Source organism: Sceloporus undulatus, chromosome 2, assembly GCF_019175285.1.
Source record: "Sceloporus undulatus isolate JIND9_A2432 ecotype Alabama chromosome 2, SceUnd_v1.1, whole genome shotgun sequence".
NCBI lineage: Eukaryota > Metazoa > Chordata > Lepidosauria > Squamata > Phrynosomatidae > Sceloporus > Sceloporus undulatus.
In genome coordinates this window covers 80,998,758-81,014,618 of record NC_056523.1, presented here as the reverse complement: position 1 = coordinate 81,014,618, position 15,861 = coordinate 80,998,758, and the positions used below count along the sequence as shown (strand labels likewise).

The 15,861-nt window shown below is 44.8% G+C and overlaps 1 protein-coding gene across 10 annotated transcripts in view; it reads left to right on the top strand.

Moving 5' to 3' along the window:
* Positions 1-1,890: 1,890 nt before the first annotated feature.
* NSD1 (nuclear receptor binding SET domain protein 1) overlaps positions 1,891-15,861 on the top strand; it is a 112,935-nt gene continuing 98,964 nt past the window's right edge. For 7 of the 10 annotated variants that reach the window (XM_042451804.1, XM_042451805.1, XM_042451799.1 and 4 more), the window contains exons 1-2: positions 3,196-3,329; positions 4,063-5,036. In XM_042451804.1, the coding sequence (XP_042307738.1) occupies positions 4,083-5,036 (954 nt within the window). In that variant the 5' untranslated portion in view covers positions 3,196-3,329; positions 4,063-4,082. Of the gene's footprint in view, positions 2,216-3,032; positions 3,330-4,062; positions 5,037-15,861 lie in introns of those variants that run through there. The other 3 variants (XM_042451801.1, XM_042451800.1, XM_042451802.1) reach the window with 3 other exon arrangements.

Sequence of the window (15,861 nt, the reverse complement as noted above, 5' to 3'; positions counted from 1 at the left end):
TGGTCTCCAGAGTCATAGGCTGACACACAAACCACTGCACCACGCTTTGCTAGATTAGAACTCCCATTATCCTGGATGGGGCCAATGAGACTTGTGGCCCAACACATTTGGAAAGTACTTAGATCAGGTTAAGCTGCCTCTCTGGATCTCATCACAGCAAAGTTCTGCATTCTGTTCTGGTGCCCTTGGGCAAGTCACACGCTCTCAGCTCAGACGATGGCAATGGCAACCCCCCTCTGAAGAAACTTGCTAAGAAAGGTCCTATGATAGGTTTCCCTGAGTGTTGCCATAAGTCAAAAATGACTCGGAGGCCTACAACAACTGCTACTGTTATGCAGTGCTGCAGTTTCGAAAACTGAACCAGAACAGAAGTGACTTGTCCAGGCTTGTTTAGAAAGTCTGTGGCACAAGGAGCCTAGGCGCACTTTCCCCCTGTGCCAGGTTCCCCATGAGTGCTTCAACCTGCCTGGTCCCAGAGGTGGCTGGCAACACTTCAGGGCACCCATGCTGCCCACCTGCCTTGATTTTGCATGGCCAACTCCTCCATCCAGCAGGGCAGTTTTCTCTGCCAGGAAATCTCTTCCATATTAAACGGAAACCCTATCCCTCAACAAAAGGGGACGCTATAAAGTGGTGCTGACTTCGGCTGCATCCACACTAGAGAAATAACCCAGTTTGGCATCACTTTAACTCTTTGTCTGGCTCAAGGCTATGGAATTCTGGGAGTTGGAGTTTGTTGTGGGCCCAGAGTGGAGCAGTGTGCATGCAGCCCATGAAGCGTTTTGCAGAGGATGTGGACATTTTGGAATATATATATATATTCCATATATAGACCCGGGGGGCGGCACTGGTTCGTCTTTCTACCTTGAAATCCTGGGCAGTCCGCCCTCTGTATGGAGCTTGCTGAGAGACCCAGGATCGACGGGGGGGGGGCCTGGGTCTCTCACAGCCTCCATACAGAGGGCGGACTGCCCAGGATTCAAGGTAGAAAGACGAACCAGTGCCCCCCCCTTCCCCCGGTCTCAGGACCCGCATGCCAGGCTTGCAGAAGGGAGGCTTTGTTGCTCCACAAAGGGGACGAAGGGGCATCCTTGTGGGGGTCCTTGTAGGTCGGCTGGGCTGAAGGGGCTGCTCTAATGGCCGCTTTGCAAGGCAGGCTGCGTCGGTGGGGGGAGGCCGGGGGCGACCCAGGCGAAACAGGAGCGAAGGCCGCTCCTGACCGATGTCAAGCCTGGAAAGGGGCGGCAGGGAGTGGGGAGAGGAGAAGCAGCCCCGGAGAGAGGGCTGAGTGAGAGGGGCTTGGCGACCCTCCTCTTTCGGAGCTACACCTGATTCCTTCCGGCCGGCTCCCCTGGCGCAGAGGCAGGCACCTCGCGCCCACATCGCCCAGAGGAGGAGGAGGAGAGGAGGAGGAAGAGGAGGCTGACAAATAAAAACTCAAAAGGGGGAGAGAGAGAAGGCAGCTCTGCTCTCCCGCTCTCTCTCTGTCAAAAGGGGAAGGGATTCCCTCCGACTTGGAGGGTCTCGGGAGCGGCTGGTCCTGCTTTGGGGAGCCCGGGTCCACTACTCTCCTGTGACCTGTCCCTAGAAAAGAGAAAGAGGTGGCGTCCTTCAGGAGGCAGGGGGGGGCAGCGAGGAGCCATTTGTCCTTGGAGACGTCGCTGTGGCCCCCCTTTCCCCCTGAGTCGGCGGAGAAAGTGGGGGCAGAAAGAAGGGGGAAAGGCGAGGGGACGGGGGCTTTCTTCCTTAGGGCGAGGGAACAGGCTGACCACCCCATTCCATTCCACCCCAGTTTGGGCGGGAAGGTGGGGGCGGCCTGCTTTGCTCTCCTTCCAATAAACCTGCCCAGTTTCCCTCTGCCATGTCGGCCATCCATCCATCATCACCACCACTACCACCCTACTACATGTTTGCACCCAGTAAGAAGAGCTGGGGAGAAAGCCCCTGGGCCCAGTTGCCTGGTGGTGACGGGGGGCGTCTGGTGGGATCTCCCTCCTCTCAGACGGGGCTGGCAAGGAGGAGGAGGAGGAGGAGGAGGAAGGCAGCGGCGGCTGCCCAGCGGAGAGTGGATGGTTGGGTGGGCGAGCCCCACAGCCACCATCTTGGCTCGCTCTTGCTCTCTGGCTGGCTGGCTGGCTGGCTTGCAGCGCTTGGCCAGAGAGCCCTGGACAGGCCTGGCCTGGCCTCGCAAGCGGAGCCCTGCCGAGGTGTCTTGGTACGAGCGACATGTTTTGAGGGGCTGCTGCGACTCGAGGGAGGCTGGGGAGGCTGCTGGGGTCCAGCGCGGGGAAAGGCAGAGGAGCGCGGCGGCGACAGTGGCGCCATGTGCTGTGGGGCGGGAGGGGCCAGGACTCCCCCCCCCCTAGTTCCCAGGGCCTTCTGGTCACTTTGTTCCCAAACGGCCTCCGTTCTGAGCATGACTGAGAAGAATGAATTCCTACGTCTATCAGTGTTTCTGGGGGGGTTTTCCCTTTTATTTTGGCCATGTCCCTCCATTTCCACCTTCTGCTCAGGAGGAGTTCCAACATGCCTTCCATTTTGAGCAGGACGAGGAAGCAGCAATATATATATATATATATAGAGAGAGAGAGAGAGCGAGAGAGAGAGAGAGAGAGAGAGAGGAGTGTTTTTAGCTTCTATTTTGATCATGCCCTCCTTTGCTTTCCCTTTTTCCAAGACGTGCCCTCCATTTCCACCTTCTGCTCAGGAGGCATTCCAAAACGTCCTCCATTTTGAGCATGTGACGTCTCCATATGAGCTTTGGTCATGTCTTTACATTTTTTTCCCTCCTGGAAGGCCCTCCATTTTGAGGTGCCCGGTTCTTCCTTTGCAGTTGGGAAAAACCTGGTCACCCTGGAGAGAGAGAGAAGGAGAGGGAGGCCTGGGCCACACTAGCCATCCGTCCCCCTGGGCCTGAAAGATGAGGGGCAGCTGGCACATGGAAGTGGGGACCAGGGGGGCCTTAGTTGCCCAAAGCTGGGGGGGGGGCAGAAGGACGGCCAGGCAAGCGCTCTGATTGGACAGCATAGCATTTGCAGCACTGGCGGTGGCCTTTGCAGCAGCAGCAGAGGCGGCTGATGAACCCCAAGAGTCAGGGAGCGCGCGTACCAGCCCCCCCAGGCACGAGGGCGCGCGCATATGTGCGCGCGCGCTTGCATCGTGCGCGCGCGTGGGCGAAGGCAAGGCGCGAGCAACCAGGCGAAGAGGGAAGCTGGGCGACGAAGCTGGAAAGGAAGGCCCCGGAGGAGCTCAAGTCGGCTCTCCACCACTTTGGCCCTTTTTTTAACCACCGGCTGCAAGGCGGGCCAAGTCGGACAGGGAGGGGGCAGGTAATGACTTGCAGGCCAGACTTTTTTGTTTGGTTTTGTTTCCCCAATTAACAAAAAAGGCCCTGCCTGCTAAAGGTTGGCTTTAGGTTCCACCATCAGGCCCTTTGCAAAAGGACCTCTGCAAATCACCACCATCTTCTCTTCCTTCTCCTCCTTGTCTTCAGGGCCTTTGGCATGAGGGTGAGAGGGTAGCTTTGCCAACCGGTGTCTCGGGCCTAGTAGCGCAGAAGCCGGGCGGTGGCAGAGGAGGAGGGGGGGGGCAGAGAAGAAATGCAAGAAGGTCCAGAAGCCTTTGCTGGCTCTTGAGCAGAGCAGCTGCCGCTTAGGAGCCAGAAAGGCGAGGCCAGGAGAGACCAGAGCTGGGGAAGGGGGACGGCAAGAGAGGAAGAGGCGAGCCAGGGCGGCCAGGCCAGGCCTGCTCTTGCTCCTTTCCCGGCAGGCAACAGCGGGATGGATGCTGCGCTATTGTGGAGGAGCAGGAGGAGGCAGCCTTAGGCTGGGGCGACCAAGAGGCAGCCTTCCTTGGAAGGGGAGGAGACCTCTCCCCTCCAAAAAACCCCCCAACCCCACCCGGCTGGCTGTAAGGCTCAGGAACTGGAAGTGTTTGCAGGGCCTCTGCTGCTACTGCCGCCGCCGCCGCGGAGGAGGAGGAGGAGCAGAAGTGGCTGCCATTTTGGAGAACAAGGCCCTGGAGGGTTTGCCTGACCCCATTGTTGCTGTGCTTGCTTCACAGGTTGATGCCCGCCGTAGAGGATGGATCAGGCCTGCGAAGTGAGCAGGAGGGGCTGCCTGCCCCCCTTCGCCCGCCCTTTGGCGTTAGAGGCACCGGAGTTGGAGCAAGAGGAGGAGGAGGAGGAGGAGGAGGAAGAAGAAAGAGGGCCCGGCCAGTTCCTCGGGGAGGAGGAGGGCCAGAGCCGTAGGATCCCCCCGGAGGGATTCCGAGGGCGCAGCCTGCAGCCTTTGCCCCCCGCAGGAGCAGGATCCGGGGCAGCAGCAGCAGCAGTAGGCCCTCCTCCTTCCCCTCGCTACATCCCCCTGCGCAGGCTGCAGGACCTGGCCTCCATGATCAATGCTGAATATCTGAATGGCTCAAAAGATGATGGCTCTGATTGTTTGCAGGAACTGGAAGGGAGCGACTCCAGCCCAGAGCTGGAGCTGGCGGAGGAGGAGGAGGGAGACCATTTCAATACCCGGCGGGACTCGGCTCGGCTCCTGGATTTTGACACCCTGGATCTTTGCTCGGATGAAGGGAAGGAGATGGACCCCCAGGCACCTTTCCTTCTCTCTGCCGCAGCAGGACATCCGGGGAAGGACATGAAGTTGGTGGTGGAAAAGAAGAGAGCCATCTGCAGCAAGAAGGTGGCCGGGTCTGAGAGAGGGAGGCCTGGATGGATGATGCAGGAGGCCCCTGTCAAGATCAGGCACAATGAGGCAGCCTCTGCCCTGCTATCCAGCCCTGCCCTCCCCCAGCGAATGCAGAGTAGTAACTCTTGCAAAGAGCCTGCCTTCGGAGGCAGATGTGAGAAAGCAGGCATGTACCCGGTGTATGTAGAGGCAGAGCGGAAAAAGGACAAGCAACGCAGCATGGCCAAGGCATCTGAGAAAGTGGCTCCGAAGCAGAGGGCCCCCACACTAGGAAGCTTGATAGAAAGGCTGGAAACTTCAATCACGACCAAATCCGCACCACTACCAACAGGATTGCCAGCTGTAAGCAGTCTTGGGTTGCCCATTAGGCTATCTCCAGATTGATATGTGGGGAAATAAGTTTGCTACAGGGGTTGGTCTCTTTACTGGTGTGGAGAGGCATGCAAGGGAGGGAAGACAGTGGGAGGAGCCAACAGGTTGCTCTGGTCCTTTGGGTATGTTTCACTTTGCAAGTCGGAAGTGAGGTTAATTTAGGTTGAAAAGTATGACAGTTTCCCTTTAAAAACAAAAGCTTCTCTAGCCATTCTGCCTGGATTCATGCAGTCCAGAGGGCAGAATGAAAACCTTTCCCTTTTTTTGTAGGAGATGAAGTGAGTTGGATTTTTCTTCTTCTTCTTTCCCCCATGAATTGTCATCTTTTTCTTTTGGTTGCCGACAACTATACCAGCATACATTTAATTATGATAACTTTATATATACACTAGTTAAAAAAACAGAGCGCTCAGAAAATCTTTGCCTTCAAGTTTAGATTATTTGTTAAAATGGGAGTGTTTAGAAACTTAAGCCTGCTGAAAATCCAAGCCGTTATTGGGACGTAAAATATTCTTTTCACTAACTTTAAGCAAATTCTGAGTAGAAATTATTTAAAATAAAAATAGAACAAATTATGGTTTGTGCTTAAAAAAGGAAAGAAAAGAAACTGCTTCTAGATTTCTGGATGTGCAAGATCAATAGGACTGATTACTATGTCATATTTCAGCTACAAGGTAACTGAGAAAACTTGCAACAGTTATCTATGACTTCTCACTTGTTGCATACTTGAGACAGTTCCTTCCAGTTGTGGCTTCTCAATACATATTCATAACACACTTGTGTTATATTTTACACATGGAGTAAAACAATGCGGTGCAGTAAACAAGTTTTAATTTCCTCTTTCCAAAAGTGTATCTGTAGGTCATGTGCCTCACTAGGTCTTTTGTGAAATGAGACTTAATTAGAAAAAAATCTACTAGGAAAATGAGACTAGTTGGGGGGGGGAATCATGTGAAAATCCAGGTGATAGGTCTGAAGCTTCACATTGCTTTTTGTTTTGCAGATTAATTCATGAACGCAGTATAGTATTTCAAATGTGTGGCTGCAGTGTGTTAAATGACTGCAAGGTATACGTTGGCTTTGAGTAGTAGTGGCAGGGTCACCTTGATTTTAAATCAGTAGATTTACTTAAGGAGTAACTTAGTAAATAAGTAGAGCATATAGTTGTAACCCTATAGAGCTGTAGGGAAGCAGAGCTCAGGAAAAAAACCCTGCTATTTGAACTATAGCTCCTACAAGGCCTCAGCCATGTCGGCATGGGGATTCTGGGGTTTGTACTCCAAAAGTAACTTTTTTGAGTTCTGGTTGAGTTATAAGCCCCACTGACGGGAATAGGAATACTATGTGCAATTATTTCCATAAGGAAACCCAGTCAGACCCTTTGGTATTATGTACACATACACATAGACGATTGTGTGGGTGTAAATTGTATTTATTACATGGTAAACCTGTGTTCCCAATTAAAAAAAGTACTCAAGGTGGCTAATTCTCATAACTAAAAAAAAACTGAACAATAAAGCCAACAAAACAATTACAATAATCAGCGTCAAAACCATTTTAAAGGCCAGATTGAACAGTTCTTCATTCATTTTTATGGTAAGATTCTTACTGTTTTATGCAATTATATTAAAATTTATCTGGCTTTGGTAGAAGGCTTCTTATGCACACTATTGGCTCTGCTAAATTGCTCTTATCTGGTATTCTCATAGCTACTAATTCTAGAAGAGAAGTCCTGTTGGCGTGTTGAGCAAAACCAAAGCAGAGTTAAAGCAGCCTGTAGGCCAATACATTCATGATAGCATTAATTTTTGTGATCCAGATCCCATGTCCTATCTTCTATGAAATGGTTATTTTGTGTTTCTAATATAATTGGAAGAAATTACAAAAAGGCATTTGTTGTTTTTAAAAAAATCTTGATTACCAAAAGTGTCACCTGGTTAAAGAAATTTTATTTAAATCTGGCTGATTAATTACATTGATTAAGTTTCCATGTGGGTTAAAATGGATTGTCCTGGAACAAGGCACCTGTTCTTTTTGTACCACGCCTGCTCCAGTCAGTGTGAGCATTATTATCTTGGAAGGGGCATTTCCTCCTTTGCATGAACAGTACAAGGCCTCTTTAACCACTTGCCATCTGCCACTTTTGTAAGCATTTCTGTTAAAACTAGTATTTGTGTGTGTGTTTTAAAAAATGAGGCCAAAAGGACAAGCAGTAGAAGAATCAGGGTAGTTGTGTCACAGTTCTGTGCAGACCTGTATTCATGTCCAAACAATTCTTATTTCTAAACTGGATTCAGTCTTCTAAAATGTGCGCTGGTTTTTGTTTTGTTTTTTGGCATTACAGCTGAAATTTAACCTCTGTAAATGTCTTTTATAGGGCTAGTATTTAATTCCTTTTTAAAGTATCTGTTTTTGTGATTTGTGCAGAATTCTCCTGATCATGTCATACATTTTTTTAAAAAGTAAATATGCTAGAAAATAGGATGCAAAAACATACTTATCGATGGAAAATACCATTTTGGAAACTGGTTCCAAAACTAGATTTTCTTTCTAAGACTTAAAAAAAAATCAGAAACATATTATTATTATTATTATTATTATTATTTGTTCACTATGTTTCATAGTACAGGTCTTGTAGTAGTAGTAGATTCCATGGCAAGAAACACGCTGGGGAAAGTGTGGCTTTCCATTTGTTAGACTGTAGTGCCCATTCTCCCTTTCCTTTGGTTACTCTGGATAAGGGTAAAGGAAGTTAACTGTTCAGCAGCATCTCAAGTGGACAAAATGTTTATCCCCGTTTTAAGAATTAGTACTGTGGAAGGTTTCAGGGGGGAAAAACCTTGGATTGGACTTGTTTAAGTCTCGGGAATTTTATAAATTTCAACAATTTCTTTCAAAGTAACTTGTGTAATTGATTGCTGCTGTTCCCATAGCGTGGCTGAAATCAAGACTTCAGCAAGTTACAGTGTCTCAAGAATTTTAACGGTATGGTTAGCATATTCATAATTTCACTGCATGGGTTAGTATTTCAGCATCCTAATTTGGACAGAATAGAAGACTAATTGAAGATTAATTGAAGATTTCTCAGTTTGTGTGTACAAATAATGAAGGAGCTGTGGATATAGATTCATGATGCAACTGTGGCTATAAGCATAATGCTTGTTTATATCTTGGTAGTTAAGGATAAAATATGATCAGAATGTTGGCAGCATTCAGGCATGATAAGAAACCATAGTTTATTGTGACAAGAATATGTTGCGGTGGCCCTTGGGTTTGTGTGTTTCCTTCTTCCTTTCTGACAGGGAGGAGATTTGAAGTTTCTTTTTGTAGTTTAGGACATGCTATGGTTTTCCATTTCATTGGACGGAATGGAAAACTATGGTAAATACAACCGTAATAAATAGCAATCCTTGATTAAACTATGGTTCATTAAGCAGTGTTACCAACAAGCCTTGAAGATATTCCTTGGAATGTTTTACCAAAATCCCCAGAATTCCCCAATATTTATTATTATTATTATTCATTCAAAATCCCTGGAAAGAAATCCCTGGATTCCGGAGAACTCCCCGGAAATTGACAACACTGTTATTAAAGGAGCATGAGGTATATAAAGCATTCAGTACTTGAGAAATTTCAGAATCCTAGTTTGTTCCAGGCTGCAAACAGAAGTTTTGTGCCTCTTCCTTTCACATGTGGAGGAGGAAATAAAGGAGGGAGATAGAAACCTTTAAGCTTGCTATTCACAGCAACTCAAGTTCTTTTGTGATATCTGAATACTGCCATTAAGCTCAAAATTGATTTATTGGCCCTCTGGAAAATGCATTGCATTGAATGCTGTTGGTCTGTGCAACTAAGAACCATAGCAATTCCTTTTTTTTTTTTTTCTTTTAGGTTCATCATTTAGTATGACATTATTTAATTCTCTATAGTGTTGTTAATGGACCTGATGTCAGGGGCTGGAATATAATTGCAGGTTACTACATCCAGTCCTTGGGCTAGGAAATGCTATCATGCGCGTTGTTAGAAAGATTCTTATTTCACTGAGCCCACTTGAGCTGTCTTGTATACTCTGGTTTCTGTATTTAACTACCTAATCTCTGCAATTTGCTTTGCTCAGATTATTAATATTTACTTGATAAACAAACTAAGAAATTTTAATTTCATTGTATGAAAATCAACTATACTGCCTCTGATTACCCTTTCTTTTGACATATATTAGGATTGAGGTTATATAGTAAACAAAATTGAGGTCATATATTAAATGCATATATACTTTTCTAAAGTTAGTGAAAAACGTCACTTCGATGTAATTATGTGAATTATGTAAACCTTGCCTAAGAAAACCCTATGAAACTCATGGGGTCACCATAAATTGACAGGTGACTTGAAGTCACACACACACAAACATGCCTTCATAGGTAAATAGCAAAATTACCTGGGTCCAAAACACACTGCAGAAATAATCCAGTTTGAGACCACTTTCACTGATCTGGCTGAATGCTAGGGAATTCTGGGGAGTGTAGTTTCGTGAGATGTTTAGCATTCTCTATCAGAGAGCTCTGATGCCACAACAAATTACAATTCCCAGGATTCACTAGCACTGAGGCAGGGCAGTGAAAGTGATCTCAAACTGGATTACTTCTGCAGTGAAGTTTACAGTGGTGGGATTAATCACTTAGTCTGCACTGTTCTTTACAAAATGTATGAAGTCTCAGTGGGAGAGTTGATTTTAACCAGATAATAAAATGTATTTTTTTTCTTGGTTGGCTCTGTGTGTGTGTGTGTGTGCGCGCACACGTGCATTCAAGTTGTGTGTTGAAATCCAACATTTCCATCAATTTCATAGGGTTTTCTTAGGCAAGGAATACTCAGAAGGGGTTTTGCCAGTTCCTTCCCCTGAAATATAGCCTACAGCACTTGGTATTAGTTGGTGGTCTCCTATCCAAATACTGACCAGGGATAACCCTGCTTAACATCAAAGATCAGAATGGATCTGGTGCCTTTACCTTGATTTAAATGAAAGGTTTTTCAAAGTAAATATCTGGGGCTGTATGTAGCCTTCCAAGGTTGTTTGTTTTTTTTTAAAAAAAAAAACACTTTGACTCCCCATTGTGACCTTTATCCTTGTTGTCCAAAATAATAGAATCGTAGAGTTGCAAGAGACCACAAGGGCCATCCAGTCTAACCCCCTGCCATGCAGGAACTCCCAATCAAAGCATACCTGACAGATGTCCATCCAGCCTCTGTTTGAAGACCTCTAAGAAAGGAGACTCCACCACACTCCAAGGAAGGAGTGTATTCCACTGTCGAACAGCCCTTACTGTCAGGAAGTTCCTTCTTATGTTGAGGTGGAATCTCTTTTCCTGGAGCTTGCATCCATTGCTCTGGGTCCTGTTCTCTGGAGCAGCAGAAAACAAGCTTGCTCCCTCCTCGATATGACATCCCTTCAAATGTTTAAACAGGGCTCATGTGGAAACCTACACCTTTTAAGCAGATAGTAGGGTCTGAACATTAAAAAATTGCAGATTTTCAAAGCTAGTAGTAGACTTGTGGCTACTACTGGTTTTGTTCATTTTCTTTTGGGATTATCTTTGGCAGTATGTACAGCCCTCAGAGGACCCCAGGAGCAGCAAACTGGCCCCTGGGTGCATCACAGTTTCTCACCCCTTATTTAAATCACTTGCCTTGAGTCCCTATATTGGGAGAAAGGTGGTGTCTTCCAGAGGTATTTGATTACAGATCCTCTCTTCCCCAACCAATATAGTTGGCTAGCTGGAAGTATCCAGGGTTTGAAATAGAGATCTTTCTCAGCCCTACACGGCAGTATGAAGAATTGAACCTGAAATGTAAATGTAGTTTTTAAAAGTATTAAATTTACATTATTTTTTTAAAAAGATGCATTACAAAGTAGAAGGAAAAGAGTTATATTTTCAAGTTGGAGAGGTTCATAAGTTATAATATCAATATGCAGGTAAGGGTCTACTCATCTTTCCTGAACTTCACTTCAGTTGTAAGAAAATTTTTCTTTTTGGCACAGTAAAGTACAGTGCACTTTTAGTATCTGGATTGTCACCTTTCCACTTAGTGAGCCAAATATGGTTCTCTAAGAGAGCCAGTGTGGCATAGTGATTTGAGTGTTGGACTATGACTCTGGAGACTAGGGTTTAATTCCCACTTCAGTCATGAAATCCACTGGGTGATGTTGGACAATGTTCTCAGGGGAAGGGAATGGCAAACTTCCCCTGAGCAAATCTTGCCAAGAAACCCCCATGATAGGTTCACCTTAGTGTTGACATAAGTTGGAAATGACTTGAAGACACACAGCAATAAGGGATACCGCCTATCTCACCAGGTTGTCAACCTGGAAACTATTCAATGGTTATATAGAGGATGTAGCTGCAGCAGTGTATGTAGGCTAGGGTCTACCCATCCTTTCGGAATACCGTTCTAGACCCACCCATCCCGGTGTATGCTCACACCCCATTGCAGGAGACGGTACCTAGTTACACATTTGTAATTAATTTGGTGGTGTAGGATCTCAATAAATGTTGTTTCATGCCAAATAAGATTAATTATACTTGGTTCAATTCTCTTAAGAATGATGATGCTTAAAAGCAAACTTTGGGGTGAAACAGACTGCCACTTTGTGCCACCGTCCAACCGGCTTCAAAGCACAATGTTTTGATTCAGTGTGCTCTAAAGATGCCCAGAAGCTGGCTTCATGCCACCCAGTTGTCCCCATGTGGGCCAGCTTCTGGGTGCTCCAGCAGCATGCCTTTTAGATTCTGCATTCCTCAGGAGTGCTGTAAAGCTAGGGCGGCAAAGGCTGGCTTTTTGCCAGTGCAAAAAGGGGGACTGGGGCCATGGTATGTGGTTGCCGCTGCCCCAATCCGGCTTTCACAGGGGCGGCTTCCAGCCACCCCTTCTGGGCGGTCTATTTCACCCTTTAGTTTCATGCTAGAACTGTATTAAATGGTAACTGTACACAGTAAGCAAACAGAAGCAGTGAAATACCATGTCTTTTCTTGTGACTTTCTCCTTTTCATATCAACATCCTGTGATGATAGATAAATCCTTACTGACACTACCACACAGTATTCAGCAGTAATAGATGTTCTTTTTGTTATAGTTGTGATGGATATTTTACTTGTTGGTCGTGATGTACTTTAAATTAGCTTTGGTATGGCTGTAAACATCACTGCTCAAAAATGTGTGACTGTTTTCATTATCAAATTAATGTAATTAGGAAAAAATCTGAGTACTTGAGAATTCTTTTTATTTATGAAACGTCTTAGAGAATGTTGGCAGTGTTACAAAACCTCAGACAGTTCTTCTGAAAATTGATAATGACCATATTTAAAAGAGAGAGCCATCTGATTTCTGTCATATTTATTTATTTAAGGCGTTTATTTATCACCTTTCAGCTTGCTGGACCTCTGAGGTAATAGACAATAGGCAATAGCACATTTAAACATACAGTAAGTAACTAATTAAAGCACTCAAAATGTTTCTCTTAAAAATAGTTCTGAAAGCAGTTTTAAAGACAGCCAGCACAGAAACTCCTATTTTTAAGATCCTAAGGCCAACTGAAATAGTACAGTCTTCACTGTCCACCTGATACTCAAAAGGGATAGAACCAGCCTGGCTTTCTCTTTTGGCTGGAAGTCCCAGTGATGTATTCAAAACTTTTAGTCCAGGTGTTGAGTCAAATCTCAAGTCTCTATCTTTAAGTCTGAAGTTGAGTCTCAAATTCTTGCTACTTTAAAGTCAAGTCTCAAGTCTGGGAGCCAACTTTTAATGGGGGGGGGGAAGAAGGGTGCATTTCTCAAAGGGATTGATGGACCTGAGGCAGAGATTGAGGTCTGCTTGACAGCCTGTCCTTGCTTCACATCAGAGGAGCCTTCTAAAGTTTTTCAGATGCTTGAGAAGGATGCTTCTGCCTCAAGTCCATTAGCTTATGCATCTATTATTCCCTTTCAAGAAGTGTGCCCCACACTTTGAGGGCAGGTCTTGACTGCTGCTCAAAGTGAATGTCATCACTAAAAATATGCATGTTTCAAGTCAAGTTGTCAGTGTGACATTTTTGTCAAGTCAAGTTCCAAGTCAAGTTATTTGAGTCCGACTTAAGTCTGAGTCAGTTGACTTGAGTCTACATCACTGGGAAGTTGCATAGCCAGAGTACTGTGAGAAAGAATGGCCTGTCATGTGTACCTTCCAGCCTAGTCTCCTGGGTTTGTAGGACATGTAACAGGGCCTTCACTAATGAACCTTATATTTTGGACGGTCTAATATGGGAGAAGCTAGTCTTTCACATATCTTGGCTCCTAAACCATATGGAGTCCTGTATGTGACTCTCTTTGTTTTATTTTGAAGATATTTCATTAAAAAATAGGGAAAGCAGCATATATGTAATCTAAATGAGTATCAAATATGTATTTGGTCAAACAGTTCCACTGTATTTTTTCCACTTCAGTTAGATAAACATTTGTGTCATACTGCTGCTTTTCGTTAAAGGGGGAAAACATGCTTTATTTTTAGTCTTGGTATAGAAAACCCTATGAAACTCATGAAGTCACCACGAGTTGACAGAATTCAAAGACGTAGCTGTGTTAGTTGGGAACATCAGTATGCAAAGGAATCTTGTAGCACCTTTGAGACTAACTAAAAGATAACAGTTGCAATCATGAGCTTTTGTAGACTTGAATCCATCTTATTTCTACACCCACAAAGTTTTTCATTCCTATGGACATTCTCCCACAGAGACTGCTATGTAGGTCTGTCCCTGGGCTTTCCATTCTGCCACATGCACATCAGGAAGCAGGCGCATGTCTACAGCAGCTCATGGTACCAACTTCTACCTTTCAGTTAGTCTCAAAGGTACTGCACGTTCCCTTTGCAAACATGAGTTAACAGAGTGTGTGCATCCACACATGCATTTAGGTTCCATTCAATGTTAAGTAAGGGTACTTCAGCACATGAAGTGTGCTGCTTCCTTTCTCTTTTCCTCCCTGAATGCCCCCTAGATCTGCTCCGGAAATTCTGTTAACTGTCTGGGGTAGATTTGGATAGCATTTGTGGTTGTCAGTAAGCATGTGAAATTCTGTTCTGTTGAGAGGTTGGAAAATTACTTAACAAATGTAATGACATAGTCAGGCCTCCTGTAACTGAGCAGTGATAGGATCATGCTCTGAGATGGTTCATTGTTATTAAAAGTACAGTGGGCCCTTCCCTTACACAGGGGATCCAATCTGGACCCGATTCCCCCCCCCCCCCGCATAAGGGGAATTCTACGTATGCTCGAGCAACATTAAAAAGAATGGGGCTTGTGCCTGTAGCACGGCACACATGCCATGGGTGTGCATGCAGTTGCCCCTTTCGGGGCATGCCTAACCTTCTTCCAGTGTGGCTTTCAGTATATGCTGAAAGCCGCGTAAATCATTCCTGCATATGACGCGAGCGCACTGTAATTCTCTAGTGCTGGAGACAAGTGGACAGAGTAGGATATAGTTTTTTATTTTTGCTTTCACTTTTAAAATCTGAACTGAGGTTTCTAATTTTATGGGTTGTGATTCCATATATGGATTATTGTGACGTATGACAGAGTGACTCACCAACTAGATTGTAAATTCTGTTTGCTGAACTCTAGATTAATAGATTATGAGACGTGATGTAGATTTTGAGTTCAAACTTTATCTCTTTCAGTTGTAAAATTTACACATTTGGGAAAAAAATCCTTAGTATTACATAGTATATGTAATTTGCTAGTTTTCTAAATAATGGACCAATAAATGTAGTAAGATATCCTTTGATTGTAGTAGGAAACTATGTAGTTACTGAGAGAATACATTTGCAAAAGCTTTTTTAAAAAGAAGAACATCCTATATATATTACTGCTTCAATATAACATTTTGGTTTTTTTTTCTTTTTTGTAGATCAAAATTTGACCTTACTGCAGATTTTCTAAAGCTGATGATAATGTCTTAGTTGTGTTAATTTTTTCTCATAGTGTATTAGAATTTCATATCACTTTTTGAGCAACACACACACATGCATGCTCAGAAGGTTGCAACAATACGTTAAGAAACTACAACAATAAAGTAAGTATTTTAAAAATCAATTGGATTTCTCTTTCCTGAACATACCAATTATTTTTGAGCTGGAATTATTATTTGCTGCTGTATCTTTTTGTTTTTGCAAGTGTATCTCTCCACCCTCCCAGAAAGTACAGTCGTCCCTCCCGATTCACGGGAAATCTGTTCTGGACACACACCCCTTGCGAATCCAGAAAAGTGCTGATATTCAAGCCACCATTAATTTCCGACGTGCGCTGCATTTTGTCCCTCCCCGTTTGCCTTCTGCAAATGGACAACGGACTCCAAGTCCGTGAATAGGGAGGGATGACAGTATAGATGAATAAAAAGTATTCAATAGTGTCATTCAGCTAGTGCAAAATGTATCACTTGCTGAGGTCCCATTTTCATCCTTCGATTCAGTACTTGTACAGGTTCAGTCTCTCTTCTCTGAAATACAAAGTGCTCCAGAATCCAAAACTTTTTCATGGGTGGCTGACATAGTGACACCTTTGCTTTCTGATGGTTTAATGTACACAAACTTTGTTTCAGGCACAAAATTATTAAAAAATATTGTGTAAAATTGCCATCAGGCTATGTGTATAAGGCGTAAATGAAACATAAATGAGTTGTGTTTAGACTTGGATCCCGTCTCTAAGATATCTCATTATGTCTATGCAGATCTTCCAAAATGTGGGGGGGAAAACCCAAAATACTTCAGACAT